Source organism: Carlito syrichta, unplaced genomic scaffold, assembly GCF_000164805.1.
Source record: "Carlito syrichta isolate Samal-C Ts95f unplaced genomic scaffold, Tarsius_syrichta-2.0.1 Scaffold143077, whole genome shotgun sequence".
In the NCBI taxonomy this organism is placed as follows: Eukaryota; Metazoa; Chordata; class Mammalia; order Primates; family Tarsiidae; genus Carlito; species Carlito syrichta.
Window position 1 is genome coordinate 188,121 of NW_007087173.1, and position 20,409 is coordinate 208,529.

At 57.8% G+C, this 20,409-nt stretch overlaps 2 protein-coding genes across 5 annotated transcripts in view; one reads left to right on the top strand and one right to left on the bottom strand.

Annotated features, from left to right (window-relative positions):
- Positions 1 to 10,279, top strand: part of PIK3CD (phosphatidylinositol-4,5-bisphosphate 3-kinase catalytic subunit delta) — a 37,484-nt gene extending 27,205 nt beyond the window's left edge. Inside the window, exons 8-23 of one of the 2 annotated variants that reach the window (XM_008050144.1) lie at positions 662 to 883; positions 1,600 to 1,696; positions 1,791 to 1,921; positions 2,255 to 2,305; positions 2,382 to 2,549; positions 2,634 to 2,755; positions 2,969 to 3,112; positions 3,212 to 3,311; positions 3,417 to 3,595; positions 3,685 to 3,797; positions 4,257 to 4,335; positions 4,832 to 4,999; positions 5,676 to 5,799; positions 6,078 to 6,223; positions 7,419 to 7,551; positions 8,210 to 10,279. In XM_008050144.1, coding sequence (XP_008048335.1) covers positions 662 to 883; positions 1,600 to 1,696; positions 1,791 to 1,921; positions 2,255 to 2,305; positions 2,382 to 2,549; positions 2,634 to 2,755; positions 2,969 to 3,112; positions 3,212 to 3,311; positions 3,417 to 3,595; positions 3,685 to 3,797; positions 4,257 to 4,335; positions 4,832 to 4,999; positions 5,676 to 5,799; positions 6,078 to 6,223; positions 7,419 to 7,551; positions 8,210 to 8,347 — 2,115 coding nt within the window. In that variant the 3' untranslated portion in view covers positions 8,348 to 10,279. The remainder of the gene's footprint in view (positions 1 to 661; positions 884 to 1,599; positions 1,697 to 1,790; positions 1,922 to 2,254; positions 2,306 to 2,381; positions 2,550 to 2,633; positions 2,756 to 2,968; positions 3,113 to 3,211; positions 3,312 to 3,416; positions 3,596 to 3,684; positions 3,798 to 4,256; positions 4,336 to 4,831; positions 5,000 to 5,675; positions 5,800 to 6,077; positions 6,224 to 7,418; positions 7,552 to 8,209) is intronic. The other variant, XM_008050145.2, reaches the window with a different exon arrangement.
- The window catches only part of CLSTN1 (calsyntenin 1), a 37,077-nt gene continuing 26,662 nt past the window's right edge, over positions 9,995 to 20,409 (bottom strand). Inside the window, exons 9-17 of one of the 3 annotated variants that reach the window (XM_021708612.1) lie at positions 18,726 to 18,782; positions 17,407 to 17,564; positions 17,022 to 17,170; positions 16,165 to 16,391; positions 15,289 to 15,459; positions 14,761 to 14,906; positions 12,960 to 13,095; positions 12,447 to 12,631; positions 9,995 to 11,664 (exon numbers count right to left, since the gene is read on the bottom strand). In XM_021708612.1, coding sequence (XP_021564287.1) covers positions 11,467 to 11,664; positions 12,447 to 12,631; positions 12,960 to 13,095; positions 14,761 to 14,906; positions 15,289 to 15,459; positions 16,165 to 16,391; positions 17,022 to 17,170; positions 17,407 to 17,564; positions 18,726 to 18,782 — 1,427 coding nt within the window. In that variant the 3' untranslated portion in view covers positions 9,995 to 11,466. The remainder of the gene's footprint in view (positions 11,665 to 12,446; positions 12,632 to 12,959; positions 13,096 to 14,760; positions 14,907 to 15,288; positions 15,460 to 16,164; positions 16,392 to 17,021; positions 17,171 to 17,406; positions 17,565 to 18,725; positions 18,783 to 20,409) is intronic. The other 2 variants (XM_008050143.2, XM_021708613.1) reach the window with 2 other exon arrangements.

Consider the following 20,409-nt stretch of genomic DNA (forward strand, 5'->3'; position numbering starts at 1 on the left):
AACTACAGGCGTGCGCTACCACGCCCGGCTAATTTTGGATTTATTGTAGAGATGAGGTCTTGCCAAGTTGCCCAGGCGGGTCTCGAAGCCCCAGGCTCAGTCAGTCCTTTCGCCTTGGCCTCCCAAAGTGCGGGGATTATAGGCTGAGCCACAGCTGCCCGGCCAGGGATGATTTTTCAAGTCAGCCAGGTCTGGGTTTCCCTGGCAGGAATCATGGAGGGGTTAGGTCAGAGGGACTTCTGGATGGGCTGTCAGGCAGAGGGGGAGGGGACATTAAAAATCCCTTCCCACCCACGTGAGGCTCATAGGGAGCCCTAGCATGTCATAGCTAGGAGGGCCTCTGGAATCCCCGACTCCTGATGGAGGAATGAGGCCCAGAGTGGAGGAGGGAAGTGCCCTGCGGTCCCCCAGAGTGGGGGAGCTGAGACCGGGTGCCCATGTGCAGCCCGTGGCACCAGCCCCTCACCTATGGCCACTCATCCCACTCGGGCCTTCCCTCTGCTGGGCCACCTCTTCCACGTGGGAGGTGAGGTTCAGACCCACGTGCAAATGACATTTGAGGAGGAGACTGGAACCTGCAGGTGGGGAGGGAGGAGCCTGGAGTGGAGGGGGCCAGGCCTCTGGGGACTCCGCTGCCTCACCTGTCCGTCCCCTCCCCCAGCTGGTGGTGCAGGCCGGGCTCTTCCACGGCAACGAGATGCTGTGCAAGACAGTGTCCAGCTCGGAGGTGAGCGTGTGCTCGGAGCCCGTGTGGAAGCAGCGGCTGGAGTTCGACATCAGCGTCTGCGACCTGCCACGCATGGCCCGGCTGTGCTTTGCACTCTACGCCATGATCGAGAAGGCCAAGAAGGCTCGCTCCACCAAGAAGAAGTCTAAGAAGGCGGTGGGTTCCTGGGGCCAGCAGGAAGGGGTGGCCCCGGCGAGTGGTGCCGTGCCCTGCCGGGCCTCATTGGTCACTGAGCCCAGCGGCCGCTCGCCATCCCGCTCCTGGCAAGCACGCAGCCTGGGGACGGGACCTGGCCGCCCCGCTCATCCCATTCCGGCCCACAGCCCTGCCCGAGGGACAGCACTGGGTTCCTGGGCTCTCAGCAGGCGACTCGGGACCTCTAGCCCGGGCCTGTGGACCAGCAGGAGCCTCGAGGCAGCTCCCTGGGGTGGAAGGACAAACAGTGTCCTCTTGTGGAGCAGAAAGACCAGAGCCAGCGGCCCGCCTGGGAGGGGTGGTGGTTGGGCGCTGAGTCACAGGCCCAGGATGTGACTCGCCTTCAGCAGAGCCAGCTGACTCAGAGCTGAGCTGGGATGTCTTCTGGGGCTGTGCGGGCCGTTTGGGGGTTTCTCAAGAAGCCAGGAGCGAGGGTGTGGGTGGGAACAGAGGGCAGCGAGCTGGCTGACCTTGCTGGCTTTGTCGCTGGGACCCTAAGAGGAAACAGTGGGTCCTCCCACCCCCCAAGCAGGGTCTTCCCAGGTGTCTGGTTGAGGACTTTCTCTCGGGCATCCGGGTGAGGCAGGGAAGCTTGGCCTGGAGGCTGGTCCCATTCTGCAGATGAGCAAGTGGGGGCCCCTCGTGGCTGGCCCTGACCTGCTCCTGCCCCCTCCCAGGACTGCCCCATCGCCTGGGCCAACCTCATGCTGTTTGACTACAAGGACCAGCTCAAGACAGGGGAGCACTGTCTCTACATGTGGCCCTCTGTCCCAGGTCGGTCCAGGCCCGGGAGGGAGAGGCTTTGGGCTTGGGGAGGTCCCAGTGGCGGTGGACGACCCCATACAGCGCCACCTGTCCCTGTGTTCAGACGAAAAGGGGGAGCTGCTGAACCCCACGGGCACGGTGCGCAGTAACCCCAACACGGAGAGCGCTGCTGCCCTGGTCATCTGCCTGCCCGAGGTGGCCCCACACCCCGTGTACTACCCCGCCCTGGAGAAGGTCAGTGAGGCCCTGGCCCGCCCCGCTGCTGGAGCTCTTCCCCGGTGTCCCCAGCAATTGCCCACTTCAGAGGCTGGCTCAGCACGCGCGTTTGGGGCCGTTGAGCCTTCAGGGGACATTGGGCAATGTCTGGTGACATTCTCGGTTGTCACAGCTAGCCGGAGGACTACTGTGGGCATCTTGTGGGTGGAGGCCAGGGTCGCTGCTGAGCGCCCTGCAGCGTACGGGACACCTGCACGCCTGGGAATGACCCAGCTCCTGCCCAGGCAGTGGTGACCTGGGTGGGCGGGTGGCAGGGCCGGCCTGGCTCCTGAGAGCAGACGCTTGTTGCAGATCCTGGAGCTGGGGCGGCACAGCGGATGCGGGCACGTCACAGAGGAGGAGGTGAGCTGGGGGACAAGGGGGTGGGGGGAGCGTGGCACCAGCGGGCACCGTATCCCTCACCCCGCTGCCCCCTCAGCAGCTGCAGCTGCGGGAGATTCTGGAACGGCGGGGCTCCGGTGAACTCTACGAGCACGAGAAGGACCTGGTGTGGAAGCTGCGCCATGAAGTCCAGGAGCACTTCCCGGAGGCCCTGGCCCGCCTGCTGCTGGTCACCAAGTGGAACAAGCACGAGGATGTGGCCCAGGTGGGCGGCGGGGGGCTCCTGGGCAGAGCTGGGGTGTGGCTGCCGCCCCCGCCGCCCGCCGCCCTGACCGCCGGGCCCCCCCAGATGCTGTACCTGCTATGCTCCTGGCCCGAGCTGCCCGTCCTGGGCGCCCTGGAGCTGCTGGACTTCAGCTTCCCTGACTGCCACGTGGGCTCCTTCGCCATCAAGTCCCTGCGGAAACTAAAGTGAGTCCTGCTGGGTACCAGGGCGGGCGGATGCCCTGCTCCTCAGGGGGGGGGTGGCTTTGCCCCGACTGCCTGGGGGTGGGTGCTAGGGGGACGCTGAGCCTCCCCTGAGGCCCTGCTGAGGGCTGTATGGGTCTCTCCCCCCACAACCTTGCCCCTGCTGGCTGCGCCCAGTCCCAGAAGCTCCAGGCCCCGCGCCTTTCTTCCCTGCAGGGATGATGAGCTCTTCCAGTATCTGCTGCAGCTGGTGCAGGTGCTTAAGTACGAGTCCTACCTAGACTGCGAGCTGACCAAGTTCCTGCTGGACCGGGCCCTGGCCAACCGCAAGATCGGCCACTTCCTCTTCTGGCACCTCCGGTAGCGGGACCCCTGGCCCTGGCGTCTCCCTGGAAGGCCATGGGGGAGGAACCTGCGGGTCCCCTGCCCGCGAGGCTCAGCCCTCCCTTCCCCCTCCAGCTCCGAGATGCACGTGCCGTCGGTGGCCCTGCGCTTCGGCCTCATCCTGGAGGCCTACTGCCGGGGCAGCACCCACCACATGCGGGTGCTGATGAAGCAGGTGAGGCTCGGCCCGTGGGCAAGGTCATGCCCTGGCCTCCTGACGTCGCCTGGGCAGGGCCGAGGCTCGGGCTCACCCCCTGCCACCCTGCCCTCTGCCCACCAGGGGGAAGCACTGAGCAAACTGAAGGCCTTGAACGACTTTGTCAAGGTGAGCTCCCAGAAGACCACCAAGCCCCAGACCAAGGAGCTGATGCACTTGTGCATGCGCCAGGAGGCCTACCTGGAGGCCCTGTCGCACCTGCAGTCCCCGCTCGACCCCAGCACGTTGCTGGCTGAAGTCTGGTGAGCCCCTAGCCCGTGCCCCATGAGGGCTCCTCCCAACCCCAGGGGCCTGCTGGAGCCCCACTGACCGTCCGCTCTCTGGCCGGCAGCGTGGAGCAGTGCACCTTCATGGACTCCAAGATGAAGCCGCTGTGGATCATGTACAGCAACGAGGAGGCGGGCAGCGATGGCAGCGTGGGCATCATCTTTAAGAACGGGGATGGTGAGGCAGGCCGGGATTCCTGGGGGCGCTTCAAGGGTTGTGTGCAGTGGCTCACACCTGCAGTCCTAGCACTTCGGGAGGCTGAGGCAGGAGGATCGATTGAGGCCAGGTGTTTGAGACCAGCCTGGGCAACACAGTCAGACCCCGTCTCTAAAAAAAAAAAAAGAAAATCAAAAAATTAGCTGGGTTTGGTCGTGTGCGCCTGTAGTCCCAGCTACTTGGGAGGTTGAGGAGAGAGGATTGCTTGAGCCCAGGAGGTTGAGGCCGGGTGAGCCATGATCATGCCATCGCACCCCAGCCTGGGGGACAGAGTGAGACCCCGATTCAGAAAAATAATTAAAGTAATAATAGTGAAATAAAATTTAAAAAGAGTCCTAGGTCTTAGGGGCCTGGGCGTGGCTGGAAGTAGAGAACCTGCCAGAAACACGTGCTTTCTCTTCCTCCCGGCTGGCGGCACAGACCTTCGCCAGGACATGCTGACCCTGCAGATGATCCAGCTCATGGACGTTCTGTGGAAGCAGGAAGGGCTGGACCTGAGGTGAGGAGGCCCCTTCTGTAGTCTGCTTGTGTGTGTGCCAGGCTGAGGGTCCTGAGCCTCTGGAGAGCCTCTGTCGAAGCCGCCATTAGCATCTCGGCCAGCAAAGGGCTGTCGCAGGAAGAGCAGAGCAGGGGGCGGTTTGACACTGGGGCAAGGGAGACCACAGGGCGGCCGGGAGGTGGAGGAGCTGTCCCGGTGCTCAGCGTGCGTCTTGCTCGTGGTTTTCTTTGCCATCTTGGAAGCAGTAGCGTCTTCCTCCAAGCCCCCGGCTTGTTTCCTTCAAGCAGGCTTTAGCTCAGCCTCAGCACAGTCTGCATCTCGGCACTGGTGCCAGTGCGTCCAAGGAGCCTTCCTGAAGCCCAGCCTCTCCACCCTCCCTCTCAGCAACTCAGGCAGCAGCATCTCCTGTGGCTTCTTGGGGGCCTCGAGCTTCTGGGGGTCAAGCAGCCCCCAGGACAGCCTTGAATGTTTGCCTGTCCCTCCTCTACTTGCCTAGGATGACCCCCTACGGCTGCCTCCCCACTGGGGACCGCACGGGCCTCATTGAGGTGGTACTTCACTCAGACACCATCGCCAACATCCAGCTGAACAAGAGCAACATGGCAGCCACAGCCGCCTTCAACAAGGATGCCCTACTCAACTGGCTCAAGTCCAAGAACCCCGGGTAAGTTTCAACCCAGGGGTAGATGCTCTGCTCTTTCCAAGAGGTGCAGTGTGGAAGGGCCTGGCCTGTTAGAGTCAAAGGTGAGGGGAAGGGCCTCTGATGGTCTCCTCAAGTACTGGGCTCAGCCCAATTCCAGGCTGTGTCGGAGTGAGTGGGGGTGGGTCTCTGTTCCTCAAGTATCAGTATCTATCACGGTGTAACACCACCCATGCTGTAGGACCTTAAAACTGCGAGCCACTTCTGATTGGCTTGGCAGCCTGCAGCTTGAGCTGGGCTCAGCTGAGTGGCTCTTCTGCTGGACTTGCTGGGAGTCACTCATACAGCTGAAGTCATCTGGTACCTTAACTGGGCCCGGAGGGTCTGGGATGGCTCCCGTCTCTTTCCTGGGGCCTTGGCACTGGCTGCCAGCCGTGCCTTTCTGCACATGGCCTCCTCATTTAACAGCCTCAGTTTCCCTCCATGGCAGCGTACGGGGCAGGGAAGGGATCAAATCTGCAGGTGTCCTCAGGCCTTGGCTCTGGAACAGCATCTGCAAGCGACGCCCAGCATCACTTCTGTGTTCTGTGGGTCAAAGCAAGTCACAGGGCCAGATTCCGGGGTGGGGGCGTGACGCTCCGCCTCTCGGTAGTGGGAGCAGCCGAACGGTGCTCCATGGTTTTCAATCTCTCCCGCCCAGGGAGGCCCTGGATCGTGCCATCGAGGAGTTCACCCTCTCCTGTGCCGGCTACTGTGTGGCCACATACGTGCTGGGTATCGGGGATCGACACAGCGACAACATCATGATCCGCGAGAGCGGGCAGGTAGGGGCGGCGTGGGCGGCCCCACGAAGCTGTCCTCGGGCCCAGCCTGTGGCCCTTCTGCCAGCACCCGCTCCAGGCAGAGTGCCCAGGCCTGAGGTCTCCTCTGCCCCTGGAGTCTCTCCTCTCTCCCTGGAGTCTCTCCTCCCCCTGGAGTCTCTCCTCTGCCCCTGGAGTCTCTCCTCTGCCCCTGGAGTCTCTCCTCTGCCCCTGGAGTCTCTCCTCTGCCCCTGGAGTCTCTCCTCTCTGACCCCTTCTGCTTTCCCCTTCCCTCCCCTCAGCTGTTCCACATTGATTTCGGCCACTTTCTGGGGAATTTCAAGACCAAGTTTGGAATCAACCGTGAGCGTGTCCCCTTCATCCTCACCTACGACTTTGTGCATGTGATTCAGCAGGGGAAGACCAATAACAGCGAGAAATTTGAAAGGTGAGGGTGCCTCCAACCCCCCACCCCAGGGCCCGGGAGGGGCGGGTTTCCCAGGCAGGCGCAGAACAGAGCTCAACTCTCAGCCCCCTCCGGCCCTGGGGCAGCTGGTAGATTTGGAACATGCCCCTGCCATCTCAGCGGGGAGTCTCCCATGATGTGGGGGGTGTGTGGTGGCACAGCAGGAGGCTGGCTGGGGTAGAGAGGTTGATCAGAGGAGGGGTCCCCAACCCCCAGACCATGGACTGGTACCGCTACTGTCCCTGGCCTGTTAGGAACTGGGCCACACAGCAGGAGGTGAGTGGAGAGCGAGTGAAGCTTCACCTGTATGCATAGCCGCTCTCATCACTTGCATTATCGCCTGGGCTCTGCCCTCTGTCAGATCAATGGCATGAGAGTCTCATAGGAGCGCCAGCCCTATGGTGAACTGCACATGTGAGGGCTCCAGGCTGTGCGCTCCTTATAAGCATCTAATGCCTGGGAGGCCGAGGTGAGTGGATTGCCTGAGCCTGTGGGTCCAAGACCAGCCCGGGCAACTTGGTGAGACCTCATCTCTACAATAAATAAAAAAATTAGCCAGACATGGTAGTAGTTCCAACTACTTGGAAGACTGAGGCAGAAGGATCACTGGAGCACAGCAGGTTGACACTGGGGTGCCCGTGGTTGTGCCACTGCACTCCAGCCTGAGTAAAGGAGTGAGACTCCAACTCAAAAAAAAAAAATCCTAATGCCTGATGACCTGAGGTGGAGCTGAGGCGGTGAGGCTAGCGCTGGGGAGAGGCTGCAAACACAGATGAACCTGAGCAGTGAGGTTGGACTGCACAGACCATCATAAATCAATTGCTTGCAGACTCACGTCAAAATAATAATTTCATAATAATTATTTCATGGTCTTTTGCAATGCAATAATAGAAATAAAGTGCACAATAAATGTAACACACTTGAATCATTTCAAAACCATCAAAAACCAATCCTCCACCAGTCTGTGGAGAAATTGTCTTACGCAAAACAAGTCTCTGATGCCAAAATGGCTGGGGACCACTAGATTAGAGGAACCAAGTATCTTGTGAACATCCCTGTTTCAGGACACAGGCAGGTGCCCAGGGGAAGGTACGCGTTGGGAGCAGGCCGGCCCTCTGGCCTCGCGCTGGGCGTGGCTGGGCGGCCTCCCCTCACCTGTTCCCCCCACCTCTCTCAGATTCCGCGGCTACTGTGAACGGGCCTACACCATTCTGCGACGCCACGGGCTCCTCTTCCTCCACCTGTTTGCACTGATGCGGGCGGCAGGTCTGCCTGAGCTCAGCTGCTCTAAAGACATCCAGTATCTCAAGGTACGTGCCAGGCGGGAGCCGGGGCATCACCATAGACCTCAAGGCCTGCCCTAAGCGGTACCACCAAGAGGGTCCCGAGTGCGGCGGACTCTCAGGGCGCTCCGGGCTCCTCATCCCCGTGCCATGCTGGACCCAGAAGTCGGGTCTTAGGAGCAGAGTCAAGCCATCCGGGTTTCACTGTGCTCAACAGCAGATGTGTCATGACCTTCCTCAGCCAACCTGCGTGGCCCCACAGCCTGCAGATGTTGTCAGGTGTACACGGAGAGGGCTGGATCCTTCCCGTGTCTGCAGTGTGAGGAGGTGGGTGGAAGTGAGGGTGCTGGTGCCACGCACCTGCCCAGACACTCTCTCTGGTGCCTGATCCCTGCAGAACGAAGCTGCTCCCGCCCCCCCCCCGGGGGTCACTGTCTCCAAAGGAATAGGCGCGACCACTCAGCCACCGGAGGGTCTTTGGGGCCAAGACATCTTTGCCATCTAGTCTGAGGGTGGGGCAGGGGGCTGTCGCGGTTTGGGCCAGAATAAAGAGCTTTCCCACGGGAGACACAGTGCGGCTCCCCTGACGCCCTCCCAGGGAGTCCTGCGGTCCCCAGGAAGGGCCGCATGTGCGCCAGGGCCCAGGCCCCTTGGGGCTGACAGTGCTCTGCTGGTTTGGTCTCAGGACTCTCTGGCACTGGGAAAAACAGAAGAGGAGGCACTGAAGCACTTCAGGGTGAAGTTCAACGAAGCCCTCCGGGAGAGCTGGAAAACCAAAGTGAACTGGCTGGCCCACAACGTGTCCAAAGATAACAGGCAGTAGCAGCCTGCCCGGCCGGCCCGAGGCAGCAGAGCCGTCGCTCCTGGGACCGGGGACCTGGCACCGTGGGTTCTCCTCAAAAGGGCCCAAGAACCTGCACTGCGCCTCGTGGGAAGGAACCTTCATTGCCTTTTGTTTACACTGGTTATTTATTTGTGACTTGAAGTGTTTGAGGAACTCGACAGCCATAGACGGAAACGCATCCTTCGCGGGGGTGGAGTGCCGGGCGCCTGGAGGCCGCGGGCTGCTCTGGCCAACTGTCACCCAGTCTTCCAGCTGGTGATCTGGGCCCAGCAAAGACATTTCTCCTCCTGGGGGGGGGACCTTCTTCCCAGACTCCCTGCCAGACTGCCCAGGCCTCGGCGCCTGGCAGTCACCTGGTGCCTACCATCCAGACAGGACGCCTCTGTCCTCTGTTCTTGCCCTGCCAGCCCATGTGACCCACCTGGCGCATCCTCCCTAGACTGAGCAGCTCCCAGGGAGACCCGGGTACCCCTAGATTCAGGGTCGCTTGCCCCTCACTTTAGGGCGACTCTCGGGTACAGGAATCCCCTCACCTCTCTGCTGTAAAGTGATTTTGTCTGCGGGCAAGAAAACAATAGCCAAGCGACTCACAGAACCTCCTGGGATTGGGGACCGGCCCAGTCCCTCCGCGTAGCACATACCCTGGTCCTCAGGGTGTGTTCGAAGGATCAGAGCTAGACTTAGCTCAACCTGGCCAGGAACCAAGGTGCAAGCGGGTCAGAGCAGAGTGCTCTGTGCAGGCATCTTTAAGCCACCTCTGAAAGGTTTAATTAAGGGAGAGGACCAGGTCTTTTCAGGGACTGTCACCTTAGGGACACTCCTGTGGGAGCACTCAGGTACCAGAAGTGTGGGCGCTGGGGGGATGGCCGCCTCTTTTTCTCTGACAGTGCTTAGTTTGAAATGGTGCAGACTTAGCCCTCTCAAAGGCGTGAATCTGAGGAGCTTTAGAAAAGCAGGTTCCAGGGCCTCCCCCAGTCTCTGGAAGCTCGCTTGGGGCATGGGGATGTGGCTGGGACTCGCTTTCCGAAGCCCACAGGAGAGCCGAATGTAGCAGCTGACTCAGGACCCACCAGGCGACACTGCTGACCTCTCAAAGCCTTCCAAGACTCAGCAGGGCCACACGCCGCTGTCTCTCGAGGGTCCAGGTGCCACCTCCACTCTGATGAGCCAGGGGTCCATCAGCGACCGGTGCCACCCAGGGCACCTGCCCAACCACACTCCTGTTCCCAACTCAGTGCTGAAATTCACCAGACCACCTGGCCTGTGTGGAAATGGAAGAGTCGTGTATACCTGTCGGTGTTGTGTTATTTATTTAAACAAGCCGGTGCGCTCTGGCGTGGGCAGTGTATTTGCACAGCCACAGCGATTTCTGGCTTGGATCTGTGTGCCTGGTGAGAAGAATGTTTTCTATTTTTTTAAATTCTGTCATGTTTCCATGCGGGAAGGCAAGCTCAGTACCACCGATGTAGGGCCGAGACCAGCACTCTGTGAAACCTTGAAACGAGAGGTGAACGCAGGAGAAAAGAAATAAAAGCCTTTTTTATGTTCTCATGTTCTTGGTTCAAAAAGAAACCAGGGAAGGCAGGATTAAAGCCGAACCAGAGAGAAAACACAGCCCTCGCCAGCTGAAGTTAGAACCAGAACTTTATTGTAGTGTAGACACTTTCCGACCTATCATCAATATACACATCCGAAGGGGACACCGCGGGCGATGGCGTGAGAAGGTCCCTCTGCGACAGCGTCTATCCGTTGTCTATGCAGAGCAGCTACAGGGACGGGACGAGGATGGCCACACACAACACAGCACAGCCTTCAGTGTCCTTGAAACTAGCAGTCAGGGTCACAGAACAGTATTCAAAATGATTTCCCCCATTTTAGAAATCTAAACTTTACAAGTAAACGAAAAGCAAAGTGCTGTGCGGGCTCGAGACCACGGTGGCGTCCTCTCTGCCTCCACCAAGCCAAGCAGCGGGCGTCTGCTGGGGCGGGGGAATCTACCCCCTCCAGACAGTGGGGGACATCCCACAGGAGGCCTGGTGAGGAGGGAGGACAGCACGGGCTGTTTGGGAAAATTCTAGCACTCTGCCTTCGAGCCACAGGGTCACCTGTGGACATTCTAAGTGTGGATCGCTCAGGCCTGTTGCTGTCCCCAAACCAAGTGGTCATATGTTTGCAGGACACCTGCCAGTGTACACAGTCTATACACACGTTCACCAGCAGGGAGACACCCCGCCAAGCAGGAACCCCGAGGCTGCACGCAGATGTCCAGGCTATGGCACAGGGAGCACCGTCTGAGGAGGAGCGTGCGAGAGGCCAGGCACCCCACCCCAGCGCCAAGCTAGGAACAGGGAGAACACGGCAGCCACACCCTGGCTACCTCCAGCCTCCGAAGAGGCGCCCCTGACCCGGCCTCCTGAGCAGCACCCCAAAGCCCACGGCCCGACTCCTGGCCTCACACCCAGACCCGAGCCAGAGCGGGAGCGTCTGGGCCGGGGCGGGAGTGGGGGCCGGGAGGGGAGGAAGAGCCCGAGGGTCCCCCCGCGCTCAGCGTTCGAGCCTCTGTACCTTCTGGTCCTGGATGACACTAGCACGAAGGACACAGAGAATCCCAGTTTATTTACAAAATATTAAAAAGTAGGTTAATCATCTACATATTAACCCCCATCCTGCCATTATTTATACATGCACTAGTTTGGAAAAAATAAAAACTTTTTTTAAAAAAAGAAAAAATGATTACCGGGTGGGAGAGAGCAATTTTGACCCTTGGTCAGCATGTCCAGTGTCGCGGCTTTTCTGGAGTGTGAGGGGCCGGTGTCCTCTCACGGGAGGGGACTCCAGACACACGTGCAGGGGGCCCTGGCGCTGTGGGTCAGAGCCCGAGGCGGCCGGAGAGGAGAACGGGCTCCCTGCGGACTGAAAAGCGCGACCCAGGCGGAAGGCAGAGGGGGCCTATGGTCCTACACACCAAGCACGGCGACATCGGCGATGGGGAGGGGTCTGCAGACCTACTGGCCAAATGACTTTGTACATCGTGGACCCTTGGGGCGGGGAACGGAGGACAGCAGAGCCTTCCGAAGCAGAAACGGGGGTGGGGGAGGTCAGTAGCTGAGGGTGGAGTCGTCCCATTCCAGCTGCTGCTGCCGGGCCACGTCCTGGCGGCCACCCTGCTCCCCCTCCTCCTCCTCGCTGCTCTCCGACTCCGCGCTGGTGATGTCGTCATCCTCCTCTCCGTCCTCGCTGTCTTCCTCCTCTTCCTCCTCCTCCTCCTCCTCACTGCTGTGCTGGTCCTCATATGTCTGGCAAAGAGAAGACCCGCCACGTGAGTCCAGCCGCCCAGCCCCATCCTCTGGGAGTCACAGAGTGTGGCCTGGGTCTCCCTCCTTAGTGCCAGAGGGGCTGGGACTGCACTGGGCATTGCCTTATCACAGGCGAAAGGGAAAACAAAACTTGGGCTGCCACCCAGGAAGCCACGAGGTCCAAGTCGGCTGGGGATGGCGCCACAGGAGCCCTGGCAGGGGAGTGTTTCGGATGCCCCAAGACCAGGAGATGGAGACGGCGAGAGCAGCACACCCCGTGAGAGCGCATTCCTGTGCTTCCTAGTAGGGTGCCCTTGAAGAAGGCCTCTCTGGCAGGCACAGGGGCTCACTGTAATCCCAGAACTTTGGGAGGCAGAGGTGAAAGGATTGCCTGCGTCCAGGGGTTCAAGACCAGCCCGGGCAACTTGGTGAGACCTCATCTCTACAATCAATCAAGAAAATTAGCCAGGCATGGTGGCACATGCCTGTGGTTCCAGCTACTTGGAAGGCTGAGGCAGCAAGATCACCAGATCAGAGCTGCAGTGGCCGTGAGCGTGCCACCGTACTCCCACCTGGGCAACAGAGTGAGCCCTACTCAAAAATAAAACCCTCTTGAGTCTCTGTTTACCCATCTGAGAAACAAGGACAGCTAGCCTCCCAGGTTGCTGTGGGAGTCACATGATACGCATGCATGGACGTGAAGGTGCCTGTGCCACGCCGGTTTCCCTGAGGACCTGGCCGGAGGTGCTTTGCAGCTGTGAGGGTCGCCCGTCCGCACCTACCTCCATGGGGTTGACGGTGATGGTCAAGGCAGAGTCATCCCAGTCCATCTCATTTTCCTTCCCGGTGTCCTGGTCCCGCATGGTTCGCTGATGGGCAGCCCGGATCCGAAACACTCCCAAGATGATCATGAAAACCAGGAAGCTGACACACACCACAATGACAACGGTTGCAGTGCTGGGGACAACTGCAGTGAAATCGAGGGACGGGACAGAATGTGAGTGCCATAACTCAGCCTGAACACCAGAGACCAGGAGGAGGTGCTAAAAAATGCTAGAGAGATTCCACACGAGCCTCACATCCGGCTCGGCCATGCCCTGCTCCATGGTGGCGGGTGAAATGGCCCCCATGGGGGTTTCAGTTTCCTTGTGGGTGACAGGGAGCAACAGGACAGGGAATGCCTGGCACTTGTTCCGAGCAGGAGGCCGTGCTCCTGGCAGGTGGGGCAGGGATCCACTCGGACCGACTTAGACCGCATGGCCGTTTCAACTCCAGGGCTTCCTCCACAGTCCTACCTGCGAACGGGTGGGGATTGGCCAGGTTGTGACCCGACAGGTCAACAAAGGAGCGATGTTCTGGGTGAACAAACTGCGGCTGGGCAGCCATGTGGTTGGCGTGTTCCACGGGGTTGGCCGTGTGGATGACATTCACCTGCAGCACAGAGAGTGAAAAGCGTCATTGGAGACTGGCATCCCGAGCCTGTCCGAGAGGTGCAATGAACTCAGAACTGGCACAACCAATGCCTGAGTAGCTCCTGGATGGCTGCTGAGGGCGAACTGGGCTATGAGAAGAGGACAGAGTGAGCACCTGGAAACTGCTGTGACAATCTGACAGAGTCACACCTCTAAGGAACGGACTGCTTTTCTAATTTGTTTTGCTTTTGCTTGAGATGGGTTCTTGCTGTGTCTCCCAGGCTGACGTGCAATGGTACAATTATAGCTCACTGCAGCTTCGAACTCCGGGGCTCAAGCAATCCTCCCGTCTCAGCCTTTCCAGAAGCTGGGACTACAGATGCACATACATGCCCAGCTATAATGTATTTTTATTACATTTTATTAAAGAATCTGCCAAAAACAGAGTGGAAAAACGCATCAATAGTCCTCGCCCATGGGTTGTTTGAGAAACACTGGCATGGGACGTTTTTCCTCCTTTTCCCCCAAACCAATCACATGGGAGACAGTACAAGTAACAACCATGTATGCCCTTTCAAATCCATTTCTCTCTGGTTCCAACAAGAGAGGCCTGAGTTCTGCCACGCTGTGTATTCCACGCTCTGCTGCTCAGGTTCACGGTGGAAAGGTCCAGATGCCCAGAGTAACCTTAGGCCCTTCCTCCAGAGCAGGTCAAGCAGTGGTGAGGCTGCTGGAGAGGCCTGGGAGGCTTCTGAGCAGGGCCAGCTGCCCCCACCCATGGTGGCTGCGTCACCACGCCAGCCCTGCCTCTGGTGGTCCCGGCACCAGCAATGCTCACAAGGGCCAAAGACGTGACTCGGTTCACAACGGGGCCAGTTACCTGGCCCAGCTGCAAAGGACGTTTGATTCCCTGGGTGCTGCTCTTTCCAAAGCAGCATTCTCATGTCTCCCTCTCAGGTGAAACCTCAATAAACAGCCTTGTTGGGTCTGGCGTGGTGGCTTATGCCTGGAAACTTTGGAGGCCAAGGCAGGAGGACTGCTTGAGCCCAGGAGTTTGAGACCAGCCTGGGCAACATAGCAAGACCTCACCTCTACAAAGAATAAATAAGGGCATTCTCTCCCACTGTGGGAGCTTTTCTGTGTTCTCAATAAGTCCTGCCTTAATACATACATACATACATACAATTAGCCAGGTGTGGTGATACACACTTGTATTCCCAGCTACTTGAGAAGCTGACGCAGGAGGGTTACTTGAGCCTAGGAGCTGGAGGCTGTGGTGAGCCATGATCATGCTACTGCACCCCAGCCTGGGTGACAGAGTGAGAGACTGTTTCTTAAAAAAAAAAACCGAAAAGCCACCTTGTCCCTCCTCCTGAGATGCTAGCTACCACTTGCTGTCACCTCCCCCAGGCTCCTTAGGCTCCCAGCAGAGGCCGAGGCAGCCGGGGGAGGGAACACCGCTCTGCCAGGCCTGCCCCAAGCCCCTGCCCCTCCAAAGCAGCATGGGTCTAACCCACACAGGCCCCAGGCTGGGCAAGCCCCGCCCCCACAATGAGCCTACATCGTTGCCACCATGAAAGCTCTAGAAGTTGATGTTTGCAAACCCGGGGCCATGAGTCATTGCCTCAGTTGGGACCTCGGCTGCCACCACTGCTGGCCCCTCTCGGCAGGGCCCTGCACTCACCTCCACCTTAAATTCGTTGCTGGTGTAGCGGCCATTCAGCTCTGAGCAGATGAGCTTGAACTTCCGGTCAAGCAAGGATCTGGTATGCCAGTTCCGGTAGCGCAGGAGATGCAGCACCTCCTCATAGCTGACCATGGTGTCCACGCCTGCAGGGGTTAGAGGTGAGAAGACAGCTGGGTAGCTTAAGTTAGGAGCACGGGAGGGCCCGGGCAGTGGGTGCAGGTGGGGTACATCAGGCACCTGGGTCAGGCCACACGTCACATGTTTTGGCTTTCCGGTAGTGAGGATGAAGCCAAGGTATGCAGGGGCACTTTTCCCTGCTGTGGGGATATGCACCATTACAGGGTGCCCCACAAGGCAATGCCTGCATGGCCCTCCCTTCCAGGAGACGCCCCTGCAAATTTGCTCCCTCCCAGGTGCTCTAGGACACTCTCAACATCCCCGGATGGCAGGAGGCAGGGGGCCGAGAGCTTCTGCCATCTATTCCTGCAGCCTGGCCCGCCCAGGGCGAGGTCACATTCCCCTCACCTGTGAAGGTCACACCCAGCTCGGAGCTGCTCACTTCGATGCCCTTCTGCTGCAGGCGGGCCATGTCCACCTCCAGGCTCTCCTGCTCGGGGTTCAGCTCCTCCCCCTCCACAGTGACCTCACAGGTGTCCAGGTCATGCACAATCTCCTCGGACACCAGTGACTCTTGAACTGCAAAAGGAGCCAGACCAGAAATAGCGAGGCTATGGGGCCAGGGGAGGTCGCTCACGCACAGTGGCCTGCAGCTCAACCTCAGACTCACACAGCCCTTTAAGGACCAGTGAAGTGTGGGGGGAGGAGAATCACTCTTTCAAGAACTGAGGGTTCAAGCCAGGTGCGGTGGCTCACAGCTGCAATCCCAGTACTTTGGGAGGTGGAGGCAAGAGGACTGCCTGAGTCCAGGGATTCGAGACCAGCCTGGGCAACTTGGTGAGACCTTGTCTCTACAATAAATCAAAAAGTTAGCCAGACGAGGTGGCGCATGCCTGTAGTTCCAGCTACTTGGAAGGCAGAGGCGGAAGGATCGCCGGAGCCCAGCAGGTCGAGGCTGCGGTGGTCGTGAGCACTCCAGCCTAGGTGACAGAGCGAGAGTCTGACTCAAAAAGAAAGAAAGCAAGCACTGAGGGTTCCTCTCATCCAGAGTTAGAGTGGTGGAGATGCTGTCCCCGGGCTGACGAGCCTGGCAGGAGCATGCAGAATCTCCTGCAACTGTCCCAGCCCCTCAACCTCAGCCACACTTGGAGCCTGCCACCAGCCAGGAAGAAGTGCCATGCCCCTCCAGGGGGTTTCCAAAGATCATCCAAAAGAGCCCCGTCAGCAAACAGCCACAACAGGGCTTCTAGCCGCGAGGGAGCCTGGGCCCCGCTAGCATGTTACCTGTGGGGTCCTCGGCCCCATCCCCTTCGGGCTCCACTTCTCTCGTGATGGTGCTGATGATTCGAAGCTCAGGGAAGAGGGAAACCCCTTCTGAGCTTTCAAATTCAGAAGCCGCTCGAGCAAAATGGTGGATGCCGCTCAGGCTGATCTTGGGCTCCTCGGGCTGTAAAACCATCACGTAGCCATCTACTGGGGGGACCGAGATGCAGGTGGCCTCATTAAAGCACCTGCCAGCAAGAAATGGGAAAGGGTCAGGGCTTTGGGAGCCAGGCACGGCGCCCCCCTGTGCAAGGTGCGAGGAGACGGGAGACATGGGGTCCACAAACACCCAGAGGGGACCGAAGACAGTGGCCACTCCAGGAAAATACTTGCAAACACAATGTGTTGCACCATGCAAGTCTCTAGCCCACACTCTGGTGAGGGGTGATGGCTCACCTTGCCGTACAGAAGGGAGGATAGGTTGTTTTAAAAACCTAAATACAAGCCGGGCTCGGTGGCTCAGCCTGTAATCCCGCGCCTTTGGGAGGCTGAGGTGAGTGGATTGCCTGAGCCCGCGGGTTCGAGACCCGCCTGGGCAGTGAGACCTCATCTCTACAATAAATTAAAAAATCAGCCGGGCGTGGTAGCGCACGCCTGTAATTCCGGCTGCTCGGAAGGCTGAGGCGGAAGGATCGCCGGAGCCCAGCAGGTCGAGGCTGCGGTGACCGGGAGCGGCCACTGCACTCCAGTCTGGGCGACAGAGTGAGATTCCAACTCAAAAAAAAAAAAGAAAAAAAAAACAAAAAAAACAAAAAAAAACCTAAATACACACGTGTCATGGAGTTCAAACAGGTTCATTGCTAAAAATCAGGACATACTTGACCGAGCTGGTGATTTTGAGTCTTCGGATCCCAGGCGTGGGGAACTGCCGGGAGTTCAGGTAGGAGACGTGTTGCATGGCCTTATCCAGCTCCCCGAGATCGTCCCCCTCCAAGGTCAGCACCGACTGACTGGGGCTTGCCTGGATCTGAAACCACACCAAACAGAGAGAGGGAAGGAGGAATGTCTAAGTGCACAGAGCTGACACCATGGCAGCTTTGGCGAGATTGGCTCATGTGATTCCAGCGAACAAGACCCGCTTTTATAAGATGGTCATGTCTAAGGCACAGATGCGTCGATCACAGACAACTCCTTAATCCCCCAGCCTCCAGGTGTGGCTCTAAGCAGCGCACGAGTGTCATGCGGGCAGATGCTCAGTGATACCTGCACGCCTCTGCCACTGTCTTCGGGCACTTGCAGGTCTAGCCCCTCTTTGCAGGTATATAGACAGTCAATCACCTTCTTATCTGCGAGTTTTCCAGAACGGAGCGTTAGGCCAGCCAGATTACCTCGAAAAAACTGGGTCATGCGCAGGTCACCACCTTTGGGACGGGGACAAAGCAAGAAGTCAGGTGTGCAGCCTGGCATCTCCCAAGTCACTCCTCAATGCAGCGTGACCAGAGGTGGCAGCTTGGCGGATGGACATGCGGGTTAGTTCATACCAAATCCTGTTAGCCTCGCATTCTACATGGAAGTGTAATGAAGACATTAAATCGATTATGATCATGCATGCAGCCTGCCGAAAGGGGGAGCTGGGAGTTCCTCACTCGAAACTAAGAGGTCCCCCGAGTGTCCCCATGCATCCAGCCGCCCCCTAGTCAGGGTGGCCTACCCCGCCCCCATCACCAGGGTGTAAGGGGACACTTCCTGCCGGCACCAGTCTCTTCAGCCCTTGCCTCTCTATGGCTGGATCACACCCTGGCGGCTTCTCTAGCACACTCTGCAGGGGCCAGGGGGTCCCACAAGCATGACTAGGGAGACAGAACAAATGCTTCAAGTTGCCCCTGCACTGACGGCAGAGATGAAGGCTCTCCCATGGGACTGCAACTTTGCTGAGTCCCATCCTTCCTGCCTCCTGCTACCGAGGATAACTTGGAAGTGAAGACGTTACATGGAAGACAAAAAGCCATAAAATGGCCCTGGATAGGCCAGGACACAGCCAAGCAGGTGAAACTCAACCTCGCTCTTAAACTGGTGAAGGAGAAGAGACACATTTCCAGTAGCGTGTCTCATTCTGGTACAGGTATCAGACATCGTAAATCATTGCCAGGATGGAGGTTTCTAAGAAACTTCTACTTATAATGTAGCATCAATGAGGACAGAATATCCAGAAATGAGCCATTTCCTGTCTTGTGGTTCAGCCATGTGAGAGTCACGAAGTGGCCTCCCAAACCTGGCTTGTGAGATTTCAGCAGGGGTGTCATGCAGAGTGGGATCAGGGTAAAATGTGACGGGGGGGGAGGGGGAGAAGACCCCCCTGGGTGTGTCACCTGAATGAGTCCTGGGCCCTCCCTCCCCCGGGGCTCAGAGCGGGCAGGAAAGGGGATCCCATGAAGCAGTGGGGCAGGAGAATGGAGAGAAGCAGCTCAGATGGCGCGGGGACAAGATGCAACTGGGGCGTTTCATGCAACATGTGGAATGAATCAATGTCTCATCTTTAAATGAAACACAACAGTGAGCTGTAGGGAAAAAAATCCAGCAACCTGCAGAGGCCATAGTCACAGGCTCAGTTTCATTGTCATTTTCAACTCCTGAAAACTCTGTAGAAAAGCAAGACAAAGACAACAGAAAAGGACTGAGAGGTTAGGGTCTTCAAACCGGACCTTGAAAGTCAGTTTTGACGCAGCCAGTTCCAAAACACAAAGAGATTTCCTTCCTGTCCCTCCACCTGGAGGCAAGCTTGTCCTCAACCACCTCTTCCCAGAAGCGACAGCCACCACCTCCACCCCCATACTTCTTCTATATTCTTCTTTGAGTCCCTCTTCCCAAGTCCTCCTTGCCAAAACACAGGGTCGATTCAAAATAAGATGAACACAAGCATGCCATCAAGTTCACTGATCTCCCAGTCGGTGCTAAGCCAGTCATCCCGAGGAGACTCAGCCCGGACTGCGGCCAAGTCAGCACTGAGCCAGACACAAACGATACAAACCTGGAGGGCACCTCTCTTCCTACTTGAGAAGACATTTTGTGTGGACAAAAGACAAAAATACACAAAAGTCTCCAAAGGCTGGTTTATGGTAAACATGTGACAGTCTATGTTTTTTTGGAAGCGCAAGACAAGTTTGCATCTGTCTAGACTTTAACTTTTAAGTGACAGAAAAAAGAAGACATTTCAAATCACTTTTTCTGAAGGAGAAGGAAGACTCAGAGGTTAAGGAACCTCCAAGGGGGGCGGAATCCCTGCTGGGCCTGGGGCCCCTCACCAGCTACAGCCCCTCCTGCTCCCAACCAGCATCCCGAGGACAAGGCTCCACGGGAAAGGCATACACACGTAGCTGAATTAATAGGTTGCGGAGGAAAGGCCTCCTCGCAAGTCCTGCAACACTGGCCTCTACTGTCTGCGGGGGGGCACCTTTCCTGTGGCCACATCACGGGGAGGCCAGAGTATGCCCAGGCGAGCCCCAGTGCTGTGCCACCTGTATATCCACCACAATGTCAGCACAATACACTGCTATCAAGGACGTTTCTGTCAATGGAGATGAAGCTGCTGCCTGCAGCCCAGGCTCTCCCTGGTGAATTTTCAAAGAAAGTAACAGAATCCACCGAAAGAACCAAGGAAATCCTCTTCCCCATTAACTATATCTTAAAGAATCTGGTTATGCACGGTTGGGCACCCTGTAATCTCACTGACTTGGGAGGCAGAGGCAGGAGGATTGCTTAAGGCCAGGAGTTCAAGACCAGCTTGGGCACACAGTGAGACCCCATCTCTACAAAAATAAAAATGTAAAAAAATGAGCTGGATGTGGTGGCATGCACCTGTAGTCCCAGCTACTTGGGAGGCTGCGGCAAGAGGGCCACTTGAGCCCAGGAGTTCGAGGCTAGAATGAACTATGATCGCTCCAAGCACGACAGCCTGGGCGATATAGGAGACCCTGTCTCAAAAAGGAAGAATCTATGTTTGATTTGGGAATTTAGGAGGATTTTTCTGGCTGCAGTGGAAGGAGATGAAGGAAAATGAACGGTGACTGCTACTTGATGGCAGAGGTATTGTGACACGGACAGGAGCTGAGGAAGGTGGGTGGGATGTGGTGGTCTATTTAACCAAAGCAACAGAGTTCCCAAATATAAAATAACATCCAGGTTTACACTTGTGTTTTTATTTTTATTTTTTGAGTTGGAGTCTCACTCTGTCGCCCAGACTGGAGTGCAGTGGCACGCTCCCAGTCA